General features: G+C 37.1%; 3 protein-coding genes across 7 annotated transcripts in view; 1 reads left to right on the plus strand and 2 right to left on the minus strand.

Annotated features, from left to right (window-relative positions):
* Positions 1 to 2,620, plus strand: part of LOC107084962 (zinc finger protein 135-like) — a 6,846-nt gene extending 4,226 nt beyond the window's left edge. The window contains exon 3 of the mRNA XM_015375038.1: positions 1,327 to 2,620. Coding sequence (XP_015230524.1) covers positions 1,327 to 1,832 — 506 coding nt within the window. The 3' untranslated portion in view covers positions 1,833 to 2,620. The remainder of the gene's footprint in view (positions 1 to 1,326) is intronic.
* A 3,214-nt stretch (positions 2,621 to 5,834) lies between these two features.
* LOC107084964 (gastrula zinc finger protein XlCGF8.2DB-like) lies at positions 5,835 to 9,572 on the minus strand. The gene is made up of 2 exons (XM_015375040.1): positions 9,225 to 9,572; positions 5,835 to 7,885 (listed from the first exon to the last, which is right to left on the minus strand). The coding sequence occupies exons 1-2, from the start codon at positions 9,256 to 9,258 to the stop codon at positions 6,741 to 6,743; spliced, it is 1,179 nt and encodes a 392-aa protein (XP_015230526.1). The 5' UTR covers positions 9,259 to 9,572; the 3' UTR covers positions 5,835 to 6,740.
* Positions 9,573 to 11,638: 2,066 nt separating this feature from the next.
* Positions 11,639 to 20,481, minus strand: part of LOC107084961 (gastrula zinc finger protein XlCGF57.1-like) — an 11,600-nt gene continuing 2,757 nt past the window's right edge. Inside the window, exons 1-3 of one of the 5 annotated variants that reach the window (XM_015375036.1) lie at positions 19,517 to 19,645; positions 17,920 to 18,027; positions 11,639 to 13,234 (exon numbers count right to left, since the gene is read on the minus strand). In XM_015375036.1, coding sequence (XP_015230522.1) covers positions 11,832 to 13,234; positions 17,920 to 17,995 — 1,479 coding nt within the window. In that variant the 5' untranslated portion in view covers positions 17,996 to 18,027; positions 19,517 to 19,645 and the 3' untranslated portion in view covers positions 11,639 to 11,831. Of the gene's footprint in view, positions 13,235 to 17,728; positions 18,028 to 18,390; positions 19,856 to 20,481 lie in introns of those variants that run through there. The other 4 variants (XM_015375037.1, XM_015375034.1, XM_015375033.1 and 1 more) reach the window with 4 other exon arrangements.

Raw genomic sequence — 20,481 nt, forward strand, 5'->3', positions numbered from 1 at the left:
CATCATTAGTTTAACTTTTTTATTTTCTTTAGTCCAATTGTTTTTAATGTTCTTTTTTGTTTCTGCATTTTTTTCCCTACTTGCTTTGATTCTGTTTTATTTTCCTATATTTTAATCGTGTAAAGCACTTTGCATTGTCTTTGTACTGAATTGTGCTATACAAATAAATTTGCCTTGCCTTGCTTTGTAAATTATGATGTACGCATTAATTCATTTTTCAAGGTCCTGTTGAAATATTAATCCTTTAATCCTGGAAAGGATCTTTAGTTGATAGAAGGCGAATTTGTTACTGTGTTTGTGAGCGTTTGAGTCCAGTCCTACCACCAGATTATGAGCCTCTTGGGTTTTTTTTTAGCTGTTATAGGTTAAGCAGTTTGCTAGTTTAAAAAAGCTCTTCCTTCTTTCCAATAGGTTTTTAGTTTAGTTTGGATTCAGCGGAAGAAAATGAAGACACATCTATTAAAGGATTCCCTCAGTACATCTACTGTGAGCTTGTTTGGGTTCATAGTTACCTTAAAGTATGCAATAGCTATGGTAACTTATGCTGTTATTTAAGGCTGAAACAATTAAATGAAATAAATAAATTATTGAAATTATTGTCAATTAATTTAGTTGTTGATTAATCGTTAAATGTAGTGTAGATGCTCTAAAACACATCTTTAGCTGACAGATAAATACTTTGCATTTAAGATAAAAAAAAATAAAATAAAAATGGTTGCCTGCAAAATGCTCGATCAAGAACTCCTCAAGTGGAAAAAATACCTTTCAAACACCGCTAACAGATCTTATGATGACTAAACTATGCAGTATGTTAATTTTAATGGTTTATATAATGAAACAAAATGTATTTATGCTAATAAAATAAGTCAATATCTTTTCTTGAATTTGATCAAATGAAGACGAACTACATATAGTTTAGTTGACAAACAAATTATTGCCTCTTTATTCTCAATCTGTTGAAGAAGCGCTGTGCAAGAGATTAAATATTTCACTTGATGAAACTTACCCCAGTCGGCCTCAGCAGATGGCCGCTCACACTAAGCCTGGTTCTGCTGGAGGTTTCTTCCTGTTAAAAGGGAGTTTTTCCTCTCCACTGTCGCTACAAGCATGCTTAGTGTGAGGGATTGCATCTGAGTCAATGAGTCGATGCAATCAACTGGTTTTCCTTTGATAGAGAACTTTCAATCAATTTGACTGTATGATCTGGTTGAACTGTAAAGTGCCTTGAGATGACGTGTTGTAAATTGGCGCTATATAAATAAACTGAATTGAATTGAACTTGATCTCATTATGAACATGAAACTCTTCCATATTTCTTGTCTGAAGGTGTCCAGCAGGTGTTGGTGATCAAGGTGGAGCCTTCTTCTGAGGAGACCTACTGGATTCCTAGACCCGAACATGAAGTCTCTGTGATGAACAATGATAATAAAAAGGAACCTCAGTCTTCGGCACTTCTTCACAAACAAACCTTGGAGAGCAGAGAAATGTTGACCCTGGAGCCAAATCGAGATCTAAAGAACGACCCTGCTAGTGAAACACCATGTGATAGAGAAAAAAAGTCACACAGCTGCTCTGAATGCAGTAAAACGTTTAAACACCGGGCGGATCTATTGAGACACAATCGGGTCCACACAGGAGAGCGACCCTTCAAATGTTCTGTTTGCAATGCAGCTTTTAGAAGAAAATACACATTGGCCGAACACACAAGGACCCACACTGGAGAGAAGCCATACAACTGCCCCCTTTGTGAACAAAGCTTTGGCCGCAAGTCAGGTCTGACCTGCCACATGAGCTATCACACGGGAGAAAAACCTCTGCTGTTCGGTTTGTAAGGCGGAGTTGAGGGATCAATTGGATTTTGTTGAACAAACTCTATGTGTTAGTTTGGTTTAGTATTTCACTTCATGCATTCAGTGTCACAAAGGCGAACCAATTTGAGTTTGTTGTCAAACAAAAACCAATTAGGAAAGACACCAGAGGTACTGATGGGTCATTTTTGGACTATTTATTGTAAGTGGTGAAAAATTAATCCTGATGTGTTTCCTGTGTTCCTGTGAAAACAATCAACTAAAATTGAAATTATATTTAATCATTGTGTAAATCAGTATTTCTTCAAAATATGATTAAATAAATGTATTACTTTCTGATTAGTGGAACAATTACACCAACAAATGTATGTTTCTTTCTCTCAATTCTTTAAAGACACGGCTGAGAACTGAACCTTATTCTTAAACAGACTTGGTGCTAAAATTACTGCAGGGTGGAGTCCAAACAAGCAAGCTGCTCCGTGCTCAGAGGAAAATGGTAAATGGCGCCTAGCAGTGGTGAATATTGTAACTGCAGTTTATTATAATACAAGTATGTGAATAGTTCTGTCTGTAATTAATAATCGGCAGACATTTAAGCAAAGATTCCAATATGTCTGCAGTGTGGCGACTACAAATCTGATATTCATGACGACAGTACTGCTGCTGAAGCTCCTCAGAAATGTTATTAGCACCAAGAACAGTAGTGAGAAGTTCGGTCTGCTAGGTGACAGAGCGCACGGGAAGTGAATGCCACAGAAGGCTGGACCTGTGCGAATCCATAGCTAAAACTCTTCTGGCCTCTTTATTTTCACAGCCCTGGAAGGATCCAGTCCAGGTAGACCGGGTCTTGGAGGATGCAGCCTCGGAAATCGAACACCCAATAAATCATGGGATACCCAAGGCTTTGTAGGATACACCAGACCGTATTTCCAAAAAGAAGGCTGCGTTTGCCGCATAACAGGGAGTCTTCCATTCCGAACAGGCCTCGGCGCTGCGCTATGAATTAATTGGCCGATGAATCGGGCCTTTGGAGGACGCAGCCCCTGAATTCGATCTCAGCAATGCTGTTGTGACTAAACACCGGATGCTCGGTGCTCAGAGGAAAATGGTAAATGGCGCCTAACAGTGGTGAATATTGTAAGTGCAGTTTATTATAACGCAAGTGTGTGAATAATTCCGTCTGAAATTGATGAAAATAGTTATTTTAATGGTTATTGAGTCAGATATGTGGCGGATAATGTTTGGTTTATTGAAAGGCTAATGGGTTTGGTTCACGTCTAAGCTCAGATTCTAATATATCTGCAGTGTGTGGACTATAAATATGATACTGTACTGCTGCTAAAGTGCCTCGAAAATGTTATTGGCACCCAGAACAGTAGTGAGAAATTTGGTTCTTTGCTTGATTTTAATGTTAACTGTCACTGTTGCGAGGCAACAATGCCTTACGGTCGGTGAATGACGAAGAAGGCTGGACATGTTTGAATCCACAGCCAAAACTCTTCCAGCCTCCCTATTTTCACAGACCTCGAAGGATCCAGTCCTGGTAGACCGGCTCCTTGGAGGATGCAGCCTTTGAAATCAAACACGTCCATAGTTCTCTGGTCGTCTTCTTTTGGATTAATTTTTTGGGGTACGGGTCGGGCTGAGCTAACACTGCACTTAATAAATATACACAAGTACACACACACAAACAAAAACTTGACTGATCTCAACTAAGCCCTGACATAGAGCCCTGTGTTGTTTAAAAGGACACTGATACCCTTGCTTGTAAACCCCTACCCAAAATTATTCTTCAAAGGAAACTTTTTCACGTGCTTTTATCACGTACGTTTACCGTCATTTTGACTTTCAAATCAGTACAGTTATAGCCTTCATATCGACACCCACTATAGAATCCGTATTTCTTCTAAAAAAAGAGTATTTTTGGCACATAAAGGGTGCTCGCTAAGAATCCTTCATGTAACTAATGGAAATAAGTTAAAGCACTTGACGGGAACTGGATTTTATGATCTGCTTACAGTCCAGAGTGGTCTGTTTCATTTATCTCAACGGACACATAGATCTCAATTAGACCAACAACTCCAAAGGGTTCATAGAGTATAATATTTCCTCTGAGGTATGTTCGATCTTCTTTGACTCTACTTAACCAGTAAAGCTGCACATTTTAGGGAGAAGGTAACATTTCAGCCTTTTCTTAGATTTGGAGATACATCAACATTGTATGGAAAAGGACCAGCAGTAAGTTTATGATCATTAAGGAAAAGAGTAAACTGGTCCCTACATGTTTACGAAAAAAATATTTCTTATACAAAAAGCCAGAGAGACCTTGTTATCATTTAATACAAATTTATGTTTCTTTAATTAAAACTTTGATGGAAAACCTTCCTGGTGAGATACATCCTTACAGTGCTTTGATCATCAATTTCTTAAGGAGATATCAGCTGGGCTGATGCCATCAACAGCTTTGATTATAAATGATAAGAGTTGGGCCTGTTTTTCAGTGCTTAGTCCTGTTTCGCTCTAAGACATCACTATGGGCTCAGAGCCCATCTGCAAACTGTTTCTCTCCTCGACAGAGCCACCTATGGAGCTTGTTAATGTTACCTCTTCTAATATAGAAAGTATCTATAGATCAGTGCTTCTATGTTCGTTTTTTTTTTACTACTTCTATCTCCTTGAACCATGGTCAACCTCGGCAGAAGGCCACTTACACTAAGTCTGTTGCTGCCTGAGGTTCCTTCCTGTTGAAAGGTCATTTTTCCTCTCGGTTTTTCCTGAATGCATGTATGTTGTGAGGAATTACTGAAGAATCAGTGACAAAATGCAAGTAAATGTTTCCTGTTGCCACATGCTCATACAGGAGGAGTGAATCCTGCAAAGTCAATAACTTGATGCAATCAGCTGTTTTTCATTAGATAGAAAACTTTTTATAGATCAGTCTGTATGATGGTATCCAACCTGTAAATTGCCTTAAGGTGACATGTGCTTAAAATTGGCACAAAACAAACTGAATTGAATCCTTTTAATTCAATTTAATTTCCCTTTAGGACTAATAAAGTATTTTTAAATGGAATCACACTCATGTTTATGTCTATTTACATTTACTTTATTTTTTTTAAGTATAATTTTTTTGTTGTGCATTAATGCTTGTCTGCCCAAGTCTGTCTCCGAGATTGACTTATGATCTTTTCCATGGTGGACGCTGTCTTGGTTTTCTTTTTTTTTTTTTATCATTTTTACAACCTCAACAAGGTGTTTACAGGCTTTTTGTGTTGAATTTCCAGGAAAGAGATTAATCACTGAAATGAGACTTGTATTTCAGAGAAACCTGTTTTCACGCATAACTGAAAACAGCCCTGTGAACACTTTGCACTGTATCTCAGAGGACGTCTGATGAATTCAGTGTTAATATCACTGCCACTAAATTTGTATTTCATAATCAGATGAATAAACCTCTAACAATGTCACGTCTTATTGTATTTGTATTACTTGAATGATGCAGGTTTACAGTTGCTAAGATCACCGTTCTCCTTGAAATTTTTATTTAGAGGATTAGGGCCACTGAAAAAATTAAAAAGTAAACTGATTTTTATATTTTATTTCTGTATAATATAAGAAAAAAGCCAGGATTCTGAGATTAAAGTCAGAATTCTGAGATTAAAGTCGGTGAGAAAAAATTCAGAAATTTTAAGAAAAAAGTCAGAATTCTGAGAAAAAGTCAAAATTCTGAGATTAAAGTCATAAATCTGAGATTAATATCAGAATTCTGAGATTAAAGTCAGAATTCTGAGAAAAAAGTAAGAATTTGCTCAGAATTCTGACTTTTTTCCCATATTAAACTGAAGTAAAATGTAAAAAATCTGTTAACTTTTTTTTTTTTTTCCCCCCCACTGGCCCTAATCTTTTTCCATATAACCTAAACTCATTCCCCTGTACAGTTGTGAGGGGATTAAGATGTGTTTATATTAAAAAAATTTAAACACTCATGAGAATCAGACATGCAGTTTATTTCAGATAACAGCAGTGAGTCAAAAAACTTAAACCCAGTAACAGTGATGTTATACAGTTTCCACAGAGATTCTTTGCAAAAGTATTCACACCCCAGAAATGTTCATTTTTTCTATTTCGAACCAAATAATCCAAGTTTTTATTATTTTATAATGTACAAATATATTGGATTACAAATACACAATTTCTCATAGTGTCAATATTTAACTTTCAGCAGATTCTCAAACGTCTGAATTATGACTGGGACACTGACAACTGATCCCATGTTTTTAATAAATCCATAACCTCATACTTCTGGGCCGAGTTACAATCATTTAACCAAGTATAAAACATACTTTTCAGGAAATCCACATTTCTGTTTTAAATGTGTTTTAATTGTTTTGATGTAATGTAATTTTAAATGTTGTTTTCTCATGAACTGAAAGCTGAAAAATATCCAAATTAAGAATTAAACAGTCTATAATTAAACTTTATTGTTTCACCATGGTAATTGAGTTACCAAATTCAATTCACTTAGAATAGAATTCAACTTTGTAATTTTATTGTTTCAAGTACAAAGCAATGAAATGTAGTTCACATTTATCCAGAAGTGCTATACAGGATATAAATATTTATTTGAGCAATATTCTAGCTTAAAGAATGGATAAATGTCCCGACACAGGTTTGGCCAGTATTTAGCTCGATCCATCCTCATGTCATTTCTGACCCACTTCCTGGCCTTTTGTCAAAATACCAATTCCTCCCAAAACCTAAGAACTGATCATGCTGCCCACTGTGAATTCAACTGCAATTAAGTGATAGTGATTAAATAATATAGCAAAGGTCTCACCGTCCTTCCTGCAATTATAGACTAGTTTGTGTTGGTTAAATGAAAACCCAATAACCCAATAATAAGAAAAAGCTGCAGCATCTTTACTTTACTAGTTATTCACCAGTGTGGTTTTTCACATGTTTTACACAAGCACTTTTCCATTTGAAAGTCGCCTGACAGACAGAGCAGCTGAACGGTTTTTCCTCTGTGTGACTTTTCATGTGACGCTTCAGGCTGTTGGACTGTCGGAAGCTTCGGCCGCAAACAGAACAGCTGAAAGGCTTCTCTCCCGTGTGGATTTTTTTGTGTTCTGTCAAATAGGCTTTTCTTTTAAAGGCGGTTTTGCAGACAGAACAGCTGAATGGTCTGTCCTCTGTGTGGAACCTTGTATGTTCCATTAAAGTTACTTTCAGAGTGAAAGCTTTGTTACAAACGGAGCAGCTGTAGGGTTTCTCTGTAGTGTGGTGCGTCATGTGATAGCTTAAACTCTCCTTCCTTCCAAACTTTTGTCCACAGACGGAGCAGCTGAATGGTTTTTCTTCAGTGTGGCACCTCATGTGACGAATAACATTTTCCTTCCTGTTAAACTTTTTCCCACACACGGAGCAGCTGAAAGGTTTTTCACTTGAGTGACATCTCATGTGAGACGTGACAGACTCCTTCCTTGAGAAACTCTGACCACACAGTGAGCAACTGAAAGGTTTCTCTCCACTGTGCGTTCTCATGTGTATCACTAAGCCTCGCTTCCAGGTGAAAGCTTTGCTACAGATGGAGCAGCTGAACGGTTTCTCTCCTGAGTGGATTATGTTGTGTCGTACCAAACACGATCTGCGTTTAAATACTTTACCACACTCACCACAGATGTGGACTTTTTCTTTTCTCTCACAAGTTCCATCATCAGCAGGAAATGTATTTCTCACAGAGTCTGAACCAGATTCGCTGCTCTCCTCCCAGTTTCCATCACTGACGTCTGTTTGTGAGGAGTCTGAGGTTTTGTCTTCCTTTTCGGTTTCTGAACACTCATCTGGTTCTGGTCCTTCATCGTCTCTGTTCTGCTCAGCACTGTGATGAAGCTCGGCGAGCAGAGCTTTCTCTTCATCATCTTCGCTCTTTATAAACGCAGGATCAAATATAAACTGCATGATCTCAGCATCCTCCTCTTCTTCTTTAATCTGTGGGGGCCTCTGGTCCTGCTGCTGCAGTCCGGGACTCTCATTCTGCCTTTGAACTTGCAGCTCCTCTTTGACCTGCTTGACATCTGCAGTAAAAACAAACATGGATACAATAAAAGACAACATGAATAGCTAGGATATTACCACAAGATGCAATTCATTTAATTAAGCAAAATTAATCTAATGCTTTAATAAATCCAAAATGTGGCTTTTCTGACTTTCCATTATAATATTTTTAGTTTGAAAGGACGATCGTACAGAGGTAGAGCTAGTGACCCATAAACCGAGGCCTTAGTCCTTAATGCAGCTAACCAAGGTTTGAATTTAGAGCTGTTTTCTCCTGGTTTTTTCTTTTTATCTTTCCATCTACTAATAAATAAAACAATGGTCACTAGACTTTATGCTGAAAGCAATAAAACCAGACCTACAGTTTATGGTCATCCAAATCTCCCAGGTAGACTGTTTTATTTACTCCTGTTTTTTTCACAATACGGATATTAGATAGTATTTGTTGGCAAGTTTTAAAAGAAAATGACCCTGTCTTGCAGAAGTGATCCCGTTATTAGGAAATTCACAAATTTCCTGTTTCATGCATACAAACATTGTGTTCCTCTTAAAACCATTTCATATCAATTTACTTACATCATGCCATCTTTTTTCTTTTGCAGTTATTAGTTTTTAAAAAGTATTTAAAAATATTTTATAATGAAAAAAGTAAAAAAAAAAACATTGCAATTTATTTACCAAATGTGTCGGTATACTTTGTATTTTTCTCTGTCCTGATATATATTTGGGTCTTTTAACCTGACTGATTATGATGCCTGAAAATCAAACCAAAATAATTTAAGCTCATATATGTTAATAGTTTTTTTTTTTTTTTTTACTAATTTACTTCCAGATTACAGAAAATTACAGGTAAATCCGCAGAGCTGATCAAAGGATGTTTAACTAGTTTTTGTATTCATGTGGTTATATTTCTCAAACGACATATGCAAAATCTGAACAAGTTTACTAATTAAATAAGGTTTTTCAAATTAGAATTAACATTCACTCCTCATTTACTACACGATGGTGTTTTATTTTTTATGATTGCGTTCTTCTGTTTGACTGATAGCCGATGATAAACCAGGAATTCCTCCACAAATATGTGCAATCTTTCTTACGTTTATGCTATGTTTTGACCTCAGTCAGCTTTTAAAAAGGAGGGGTGACATTTTACATCTGTATTTACATTTTTTTATTACCTTAATACAAATAAATAAAGATAAAAGTCTGATTTTTCACATCCAGATCCTTTAAATTCCCTGCATATTCAGATATTAGTACTAGTAATTATAAAAATTACTTTTGCCTTGTGTTTTAGGCTTTCTTATTTGACATTTTAAATCATAATTTGCTGACAGTTTAAGGAAAAAGGATGGTTACCATGGGAGTCAATCTCCTCACTGTGTTCCTCCATCTGTCGATTTGTTTCCTCCTAATGATTTATTCCAAAATCACAGCAGCACAGTTCCTCCCCTTTAACTCCTCCAGAAACAACATACTTTACTGACAGTGATTACTGTGTTCCCTACAGATGACTGAAGGCTGATGCTAACGAGCTAAGCTAACCTTAAGCTCGTCTGATGCTCCGCACAGAAATCTAATATGAACGAATAATAATTATTCATACGTGATGCCAAAAACCGCACTGGTCTTCCTTTACGGAACACAAAATAACATAAGGTTGAAACGTCAAACTGTGTAAACAATTATATTTTTAAAAACTACCAGCTCCAACTGTTAGAAGATAATCACTTCCGCTGGTGAGCTCATTGTCCTTCAAAATAAAAGCTTCATCAAAGTTAAATCAAGCTTGAGAAAAAGAACTGGAGAAAATAATACTTCTAAGATAATACTAATTCTAAAATTATACTTCAAACGATATTATGGTATCGTTTCAGGACAATCTTATCATAGTTAATAATAATAATAAAACAAAGAAATGTGATTGTCTTTAAACCCTCTGTGATACAAATGGTATAATCACTGTTTACCTCTGAAAAAAAAAAAAAAAAAAAATGTATTTCCAAAAGAAAGGAAATGTTTCAGTGATAATTTTATTCTAAAGTAATGCAGTTTATAATTTGAATATATTTGATAACCAAACTGAATGTTAGCAGCTGTACCTCTGTAAGGTTGGATTTCAGTACTGAAAAGCTTAAATAAGGTCATATATATATATATATATATATATATATATATATATATATATATATATATATATATATATATATATATATATATATATAACTTTTATGATCTAACTTTCATCCATTTCCAAAAGCAAACAGAAAGCAGGTCAAAGACTCTGACACCATTTTCTATACCTACCTTAGCTACAGTGATGCCAGGGGTTTGGAACCCATCTCAAGCAGTTATTGGGAGCAGGATAGAAATCTATGAAATCTAACCTTCTGGTTTTTCATATGCAGAAAGCCCTTTGAGTGCCCAGAGAGAGCCAGTAAGTATAACAGTGGTCCATCTAAGGCCATAACTACCAATGACCCAACTGTATAATATATAATTTTTATTTAAAGATTTAATTTTTTCAATCAGCTCCTCAGTGCCACCAGAAAATATTATTACCCCTGAATTTTAAGTTGCTTTTATTTATTTTTTTACAAACTTAATCATCATCTTAAAAAAGACAAAGGTCAAATAATGACAAACAAAAGCAATATATAAGATTTTATTTTTCTTTAAGACTTTACAAACAGTGCAAACATAATAGGCACATAAGTATTCACACACTTTTCCATGACCTACAGTAAAGGAGTAGCTGAGAAGTAGGTGTTTTGAACACCTTTATTAGACCTCCACCTGAGGGAAATTCAGTTGATTGAACATGAAACACTTGTTAAAATTGTTTTTTTCTTTTCTTTTCTTCTTCACAAAAATCTATCAGAAGTAATACGATCGCCCCATTGGTTCATTAATGTGAAAATGGTTTAATTGGAATACTAGAATACTGCAAGATAACATAAAATATACAACAATAAAACAAAAGAAATGTGTGTAGAATGAAAATATTTTAAATTCAATGAGTCCAAATCCAGATTAACTTATTTTTCTGGGAAAAAAAGATAAATGACAGTAAGGTAAGTGCAATCACAAAATATAAACTTAATCCCTTTTATTAATTATATATATTTTTAATCTTCATGCAATTTTAAACTAAGTTATACGAACAAATGTTGCCTTCAGTATTTTACTTACTTCAATTAAAACTAATGCCACATACACAGAGATCAGTGGAGTTTATTTCAGATGTATAATCAGGTAAATAACGCTCATCAAGCTGACTTCTCTTTACAAAATTAAAATTAAACAATGTATTTTCTGGCTCCATATTCTCCTTCTCTTAAAGGAGCTGCCACAAACAACTTTTAAGGAGTTCAGCTCCTTGCAGCTGCCTGAACAGACACTGATGTCCTTTAATTAATGACAGCTAAAAAAATTTATTTATTTACTGGTTATGAATGACTTCCCTCCTATTTCTTCTGCAATTTGTCTCCTCAGCAAATTGTAGTCCATAGGCTCCAACCCACAGCATTTTTGTTCCTTCCTAGTTCCTTTCGTATTAATAAAAAAAAATATCCTGATTCATACAATCAACTGAAGTTTTGCATTTGTCATGCCAAGATCAAAACTTGCCTATAACCTAATTATAAGCTATACTGATTTGTGACAAAGTAACTATATATTCTGTCATTTCCTTTCAATTTAGTTTTTATCTGATTGGGCTAGTTATAAGCTTTGACAGATCATGATTCTATCGTAAAATGAAACAAATCTCTCAAATATGACCTAATTTTCAGGTAGTTAGCGATGACTAACATAAAAGGAAAAATGAAAATTATAAAATAACAGAGAGGGAGCAAAATTACTTCAAATTTTCTCCTTCAAAATCTGCTGTAACAGAGCAGCTGATGAAACTTTTTAACAGACTTATATCTAATCTTACCGTAGCTTGTATTTGAAGCCAAAAAGCTATTCAGCTCCATGTTTTTTGATATGCTTTACACAAGCATTTTTCCATTTGAACTTGACATTACAATAGGGACAGCTGAAAGGTTTTTCTTCAGTGTGTCGTCTCATGTGGCGCTTCAGAGTTGAGCTTTGACCAAAGCTACGGCCACAGGTTGAGCAGCTGAAAGGCTTCTCTCCAGTGTGAATCTTAATGTGAACAGCCAGGGAGGATCTTTCTTTGAAAGAGGCTTTACAAACAGAACAGCTAAACTGTCTGTCCTCTCTGTGGAACCGGGTGTGTTTTATCAGAGTAACTTTTGAGGTAAAAGCTTTATTACAGACGGAGCAGCTGTAGGGTTTTTCTGATGTGTGGTGAGACATGTGATTTACCAAACTTTCTTTTCGAACAAACTTTTTCCCACATAGTGAGCAGCTGAAAGGTTTGTCTTCAGTGTGTAGTATCATGTGCCGGGGTACACTATCACTCCGCTTGAACTTTTTCCCACAGACTGAGCAGCTGAAAGGTTTGTCTTCAGTGTGTAGTATCATGTGCCGGGGTACACTATCACTCCGCTTGAACTTTTTCCCACAGACTGAGCAGCTGAAAGGTTTTTCCTCAGTGTGACTTTTTGTGTGCTGCTGTACACTAGCTTTTCTTTTAAACTTTTTTCCACAGATGGAGCAGCTAAAAGGCTTTTCTTTTGTGTGACTTCTCATGTGGGAAGTTACAGTTTCCTGGCTTTTAAACTGTTTTCCACAGTCAGAGCAGCTGAAAGGTCTTTCTGTAGTGTGGACTTTCATGTGTCGATTCAGATTCTCCTTGTTCTTGAAACTTCTTCCACAGGTGGAGCAGCTGAAAGGTTTCTCTTCACTATGTGTTCTCATGTGTTGCACAAAACCCCCCTTCCATATGAAAGCTTTGCTACAGATGGAGCAGTTGAAGGGTTTCGTTCCTGTGTGGATTATGTTATGTCTTAACAAATTTCTTCTGTGGCTAAATATTTTACCACATTCTTTGCAGCTGTGTAACACCTCACCTCTCATACATCTTAGATCACCAGTTCTGGTTTCTATGGAGCCCAAACTTGAGTGAACTTCACTGCTCTCCTCCCAATTACCATCACTGACATCAGTGTCTGAAGAGTCAATAGCTTCATCTACGTTATTTGATCGTAAAATGTCTTCCTGTCCGGTAGAGAGTCTGTTTTTGTCAGGCTGTTTGTGATGAAGCTTTGAGAGCTGAGGTTTCTCTTCATCATCTTCACTCTTAACAGATACAGGATTGAATATGAACTGCGTGACCTCAGCATTGTGCTCTTCCTCTTTAATCCGTGGGAGTTTTAGGTCCTTCTGGTCCAGGCTGGGCCTAAGGTTCTGCTCCTCAGCAGGAAGCTCCATTTTTATCAGCCTAAGCTGCAGGTTGCCTATAGGAAACACAAACACAGATGGCCTTAGCAATCAATTTCCAGTCAAATGTCTTGCAGGATGTAATATTCTTATCACACTTTGAATCCCTTTTCTAGACTGACAAATTCACATGTTGTTGTGCAAATGGATTATACAACAGATGGAAATCAAGACACACTAAATAAAGGAGTGGTTCTGCACGTGGGCACCACAGACCCCTTTTCACTACCTATGCTTTCTGGCTGATGTTTGGGTCACTTTTTAATGTTGGTGATGCTTTCACACTCATGATAACATGAGACAAACTCTACAACCCACAAAAGTGGCTCAGGTATTGCAGATAATCCAGGATGGCACATCAATGAGAGCTGTGGCAGGAAGGTTTGCTGTGTCTGTCAGCATAGTGTGCAGCGGCTGGAGGAGCTACCAGGAGAAAGGCCAGTACAACAGGAGACTTGAAGGAAGCCATAGGAGGGCAACAACCCAGCAGCAGGACCACTACCTCTGCCTTTTTGCAAGGAGAAACAAATTAGCACTGCCAGAGCCCTGAAAAATTACCTCCGGCAGGCCACAAATGTGTATGTGCACAAACGGTTAGAAACCGACTCCATGAGGATGGTATGAGGGCCCAATATCAGCAGCAACCCAGCAGCAGGACCACAACCTCTGCCTTTTTGCAAGGAGGAAGAGAAGGAGTACTGTCAGAGCCCTGAAAAATTACCTCCAGCAGGCAGCAAATGTGCATGTGCACAAACGGTTAGAAACCGACTCCATGAGGATGGTATGATGGCCCAACATCTGTAGATTGGGAATGCACAACACCGTGTAGGATACCTGGCATTTGCCAAAGAAAATCCTGATATGCAAATTCGCCACTGGTGCCCTGTGATTAAATCAGGTTCACACTGAGCGTGTGACAGACGTGACAGGGTCTAGAGACACAGTGGAGAGCATTCTGCTGCCTGCAACATCCATCAGCATGACCAGTTGGCACTGGGTTAGTAATGGTGTAAGGTATGTGGCCCTCATTTTCTTTGGAGGGCCGCACAGCCCTACATGTGCTCTCCAGAGGTAGTATGTTTGTCAGGAGGTACTGAGTTCATTAGACCCCTTGTGAGACCATAGGCTGGTGTGGTTGGCCCTGGGTTCCTCCTAATGCAGGCCAACGCTAGTCCTCCAGTGCATGAAATGTGTAAGCAGTTCCTGCAAGATGAAGGCATTGAAACTATGGACTGGCCCATCTGTTTCCCAGACCTGAATCCGACTGAGCACATCTGGGACATCATTTCTCGATCAATCCACCATCACATTGCACCACAGACTATCCACGACTATGCGGATGCTTCAGTCCAGGTCGGGGAGGAAATAAGGAGGAGATCCCTCAGGAGACCATTAGCCACCTTATCAGGAGCATGTCCAGGCGTTGTAGGGAAAGTCATAGAGGCTTCCAATATGGAAAGGGAAAAAAGTTTAAACAAAGTTGCAAGAGATAAGTAGACCCTGCCAACATGGGGCGGTCACCCACCGAAACAGTTTAGAACCGATCATAACTATAGATGTTAGTTAAAAAAAAAGGCTTTGTAAAAATAGAAAAACCTTTACAGCACCCTGTTGTTGAAATTTTACCCAACATAACAGCTCTTTTGGAACATAATAAAGGGGATCAATAAAATCTTTCTTTGTTGCAACTTTTGTCTCATTAAGGTTACAACTGATGCCGATAGCTTTTCATGACCGATACCAATACAGATTCAGCTAATGAATGAGCCACGCTTGGGTCCTGGTAGTATGAAGCGCAAAACCCCGCTTTGGGGCTGCTCTACATGAATAAAAATCGCACCAAATTAAATAGATTTATCAGCTATTTTTAATCAGAAAAATGTAAGTAACAAGCTGATAAAAAAAAATCATAAAATCGGTCGATATTTTATCTGTCCAATAAATACCATGCATCCCTAGCTGTTAGCCTCTTGTTGCTCTAAACTTGATAATTTGTTTAATTGTCTGAGAATTTCCGCAATCCAAATTCAGCACTCTGCTGACCCTGTTTTGCATTTTTTTCTTCCTTGGTATTTTAGCTGAGTGGTATTAAACAGAATAATTGACTTTAACAGGAATAATTACATTTTAATCCGTTTTAGCATGGATAAAGTTTATGTGTCTGTGCTTTTTTTTTTTACAAGTGATCTTTTTACAAGTGATTCTTTTTAGTTAACAACTTGATTGTATAGATACATTTGAGGTTTTGTTACTGAATAATAATTATCATTAGCAGTTATAAATGTTTAAGTGTGTTAAAACAAAACACAGGTTCACAACTGGTTAAACACCCACATTTAATTGTAAATTAAGCTAATAAACGTTAAGAAAACTCATTAAAGGCTGGTAGGCATTAGTCACAATTATCTAAAATATCTATTAATTGTGGATATTTTTTAAATAAAAGTCAAAGAAATTCAAATTTTTAAGTTAATCTATATTCACAATAAAATGAGCCTAATTGCACAACATTCTTAACTGTTTATGATGTTGAAATTTGGAGCTAAAATTATATTTAAATAACTTGCACAATTTTCTCAAGTCTCACTTTCTCAAATCAAAGTTGGTCTGTTGACTTTTAAGTTCTGCTGTTAAAGAAACCCAAAAACTTGCTGATGATGATCATTATTTTATTAGTGTTTGTAAATACAGAGTAGAGGAATATAAACTATTTTTGAGGGAAGAAAACCAAGATAAATAATCCGTGCAAAAGAAAAATGCAATGACTTCAGTTTATGCATCATCTCAGATGCCTTAGTTTTAAATGCCCGTTTGAGTAAGGACTTTTTTGCCCAAACGAATCATCACTCAGTCCATGTTTAAAAGGTTTATAATGGGAAACACAATAATCAGTGTTTACTTAAAAGTATTCTTGACAGCAAACTAGTGTTGCACCGATACCAATACCAGTATCGGGAGGGCCCCTATCCAGCACTACAATGGTGGTATCAGTATCAGCAAGTACCAAAAATAGGGCACCGATACAATTTTGAGAGCCAAAAGTTTATTCAACTATTGTCACCCATTCCAGGTCGGCAATAAAAAGTTCTACTGGATCACTTTGTTTTAGTCTTAGTTTTCCCGCTTCACAAAGGTAGGCAGCAGCTTGATAAGCCATGATGGCAACTATTTTACATCCAAGTAGTATGCAGTTCTTCATATATACACACACTTCAATTTCAAACAGATGGTATCTGTATCGGCCAATACTGCACAGACAGGCATCTGGTATCGGGAACAAAAAATGGCATCGGCGCAACACTACAGCAAACACTGATGCAGCTGAGCAAAAAACTGCTGTCATTAAAGACATCTGCAGAGGTAATGTAACTTACCACCTGGCAACCGGTAGCACACATGCAGACTGGAAGACTAAAATCAACCTGTACCAAAAGGTTTTCTAAGGCCGCATATTTACCTCGCCCTTTTTGATTGAAAACAATTTAATGGACTCAATCATATTTTCTTACATTAACTAAGGTCCTAAGCAGGAAGCTTTGTACCGCCGTTTCTTCTAAGCTATGGTGGATGTGCATCTGTGATCACCACAATAAGTGAAGAGCACTATATGAACAGCGATGGCTGTTGGGAAGTAACTAGGACCAGGAACATGGAATGTTTGAGCAACTCGCTTAGCGGGAAACAGTAGTCGTAGTCATAGTAGTCCCTAATGAAGAGCGATTGTTGAGCTAACAGCACTGCTGAACTGTCATAGGTCTGTCAGTATTAGAAATTGAACTTTATCTTCTGTTTACAACCAGTGTAAAACTGTTACAGGCACTATTGTATGCCTTTTAATGTAAGGGATTGTGTAATGTAAATCCCTTTATCGTCCCACAATGGGGAAATTTACTCTATGCATTTAACCCATCCCCTTGGGGAGCAGCGGGCTGCCATGGTGTGGCACCCAGGGAGCAGTGTGGGGTTAAAGGTCTTGCTCAGGGACCCAGGATGTGGGGATCGAACCGGGTACGAAAGTTGTTTTTCAAAGACCTTACATAAAATAACAGAGGCTTCTAAATAAAGCTAAATGATTACAGCGTCTTTCATTTTCAATAATAATCTATATGAAGTAATATCCTTTCTCCGTTGATTTTCAATTTTAATTTGTTTTAAGGAATAAGCCTCAAGGAACTAAGCAAATGATTTTACTGCAAGTTTATATAAAATACAGTATTAAGATAAAGAAATATGTGTGTAGAAGAAAAATAGTTTTAATCAAATGACCACTGACTGCAATAAAACAAATCAAAAGGAAGTAACTTCACCAAATAAAAATTGTATCATAGCACCTATTTTGAGAGATTAAATGAAGTATAAATTGGATCAATATGATCACAAAATAGAAATTAGACCATCTTAATTATTTACAAGTTCTGTTTTATTATTATTATTCAATATAAAGCTAAATCAGACAAATGTATTTGGATTCAATATTTTACACACTTCAATTGTAATGAATACTACACATGCAGAGATCAGAGATGAAGTGTTTATTTCAGATGTAAAATCTGTTAAATAATGCTCACCAAGAAGAAGACTTTTCTTAAGAATATCCAATAGCAACACAAAACATTTTAAGGAGTTCAGCTCCTTGCAGCTGCCTAAACATCAACACTGGTGTTCATTAATCAGTGACGTCTGAACAGTGTTATTTATTTACGCGTGATGAATGGCTTCTCTTCAATGTGTGCTGCAATTCGTATCTTCATCAAATTGTAGTCCCAATTCATAGGCATCAACCCACATCAATTTTGTGCCTTCCTCGTTGCTTTTATATTTATGAAAAAAGCAATATTGATTTGTGAAAAAGAAACAATAATATTCTGTCATTTCCATTCAATTTAGTTTTGATCTAATTAGACTAGTTATAACATAAGCTATGACAGATCATGACTCTATGGTGAAACCAAACAATTCTAACAATCTCCTGGTTTTATGAATTGGAGTCATATCCTCGTTTTAAAGCAGTTAGCTATAACAAACAAAAGTTAAAATAACTATAAATCAATATTCAATGCGGAATGAAAATTACGAATGTGGGAAGGAGCAAAACCACCAAACATTCTTTTTTTAATCTGCCTTTATCAGAGCAGCTGATGAAACTTTTTAACAGACTTATATCCAATCTTACCGTAGCTTGTACGTGAAGCCAAAAAGCTATTCAGCTCCATGTTTTTTGATATGCTTTACACAAGCACTTTTCCATTTGAACTTGACATTACAATAGGGACAGGTGAAAGGCTTTTCTTCAGAGTGCCGTCTCATGTGGCGCTTCAGAGATGCGCCCTGACCGAAGCTCCGGCCGCAGGTCGAGCAGCTGTAAGGCTTCTCTCCAGTGTGGATCTTAATGTGAACAGCCAGGGAGGATTTCTTTTTGAAAGATGCTTTGCAGACAGAACAGCTGAACTGTCTGTCCTCTCTGTGGAACCGGGTGTGTTTTATCAGAGTTACTTTCAAAGTAAAAGCTTTATTACAGACAGAGCAGCTGTAGGGTTTTTCTGAAGTATGGTGAGACATGTGATTTATCAAACTTTCTTTACGAACAAACTTTTTCCCGCATACCGAACAGTTGTATGGTTTTTCTTCAGTGTGTAGTATCATGTGCCGTGGCATACTCTCTCTCCTTTTAAACTTCTTCCCACAGACTGAGCAGCTAAAAGGTTTCTCCTCAGTGTGACTTTTCATGTGATGAGTTACACCTTCTTTCCTTTTGAACTTCTGATCGCAGACAGAGCAGCTAAAGGGTTTGTCTTCAGTGTGACACACCATGTGCCGATTTAGGTCCTCTTTCCTTTTAGATTTTTGTCCACATATGGAGCAGCTAAAGGGTTTGTCTTCAGTGTGCCGTAACATGTGCCGGGTTACGTCTTCTTTCCTCTTAAACGATTGTCCACACACAGAACAGCTGAAAGGTTTGTCTTCGCTATGACATACCATGTGAGAAGTTAAGGTTCCCTTCCTTAAGAACTTTGCTCCACAAATGGAGCAGCAGAAGGTTTTCCCTGTGGTGTGAATTCTCATATGACAACGTACATTTTCCTTTCTTCTAAACTGTTTCCCACAGACAGAGCAACTGAAAGGTTTCTCTTCACTGTGTATTCTCATGTGTTGAGTCAGGTCCCTTTTCCATATGAAAGCTTTGCTACAGGTCGAACAGCTGAAGGGTTTTACTCCTGTGTGGATTCTGCTGTGTCTTAACAAATTTCGTCTGCGATTAAATGTTTTGCCACATTCACTACACCTGAGTAACTGCTCACCTGTCTCGCATCTTGCATCATCTACGGGAAAGGTGTTGATCTGTCCAAAGTCTACAACTGATTGAGGGTCCATGTTCTCCTCGAAGTTTCCATCACTGACGTCCGTCTCTGAAGAACCTGAGGCTCTGTCCTCATCTGATTCTTCACCCGCAGAGTCTGTGTTCACCTCAGTCTGACTCTTATGAAGCTCTGAAAGCCGATGTTTCTCTTCATCATCGTCCATCTTGACAGGAACAGGACTGAATATAAATTCAATGATCTCAGAATCGTCCTGTTCCTCTTTGATAACCAGTGGCTTTAAGTCCTCCTGATCCCGTTTGGGACATTGATTCTGGACATCTACAGGAAATAGAAACAAAGACCAGATATGAATAGTTATATCGTGACTAAAAAAGCAGTAATGTGTGAGAGATGATATGAGTTAAAATAATACATTTCATTTTACAGCTTCAGAGGGGCCTAGTCTCATTCCTTTTTAAATATCTTCAATATCTTCCTCTGGTTGCATTACAACACCCTGCTGCTGTAGTATTTATTTTTGGTGTGTTCTAATTTTAGTTTTTGCTAAATTTGTTAGTTATAAAAATAACACCTGGTAACTGGAGGTACGATAATGTACATGCGTATAGTTGGTAAACAAGCTGAACCAATGGAGGCGAGCTAGCGTAGAACTCCCAGCAGGGTTAAAATAATGCAAAAAAAAAAGTTTAAAGTTTTCCAGCTGGACAAGCCTTAAATAGGTTTTCATTGAATTTAGTGGGGAAGGCTGTTATTGCAAAGTGAAAGCTTTGTGTTTAGGCCTTGCCTCAGTTTGGTCATCTGTTTCTATAAATTTTCAGGTACTATAAAAATCACAACAAAAAACCTGCTAGATGCTCTTAACTTGTTATTTATGAATGTATTTTATTTTATCAGCAAGTGATATTGTGACATGATTTCTTTGTAACTTTCTATTAGTATTTGAA

This window comes from Cyprinodon variegatus, unplaced genomic scaffold (genome assembly GCF_000732505.1).
Source record: "Cyprinodon variegatus isolate N-32 unplaced genomic scaffold, C_variegatus-1.0 Scaffold112, whole genome shotgun sequence".
NCBI classification, from domain to species: domain Eukaryota; kingdom Metazoa; phylum Chordata; class Actinopteri; order Cyprinodontiformes; family Cyprinodontidae; genus Cyprinodon; species Cyprinodon variegatus.

Coding starts and splice junctions, on each gene's coding strand:
- LOC107084964 (XM_015375040.1), bottom strand. CDS start 9,258: ATGGAGGAACACAGTGAGGAGATTGACTCCCATG. Junction 7,886..9,224: donor TGAGGAGATTGACTCCCATG/GTAACCATCCTT, acceptor TTTTTACTGCAG/ATGTCAAGCAGGTCAAAGAG.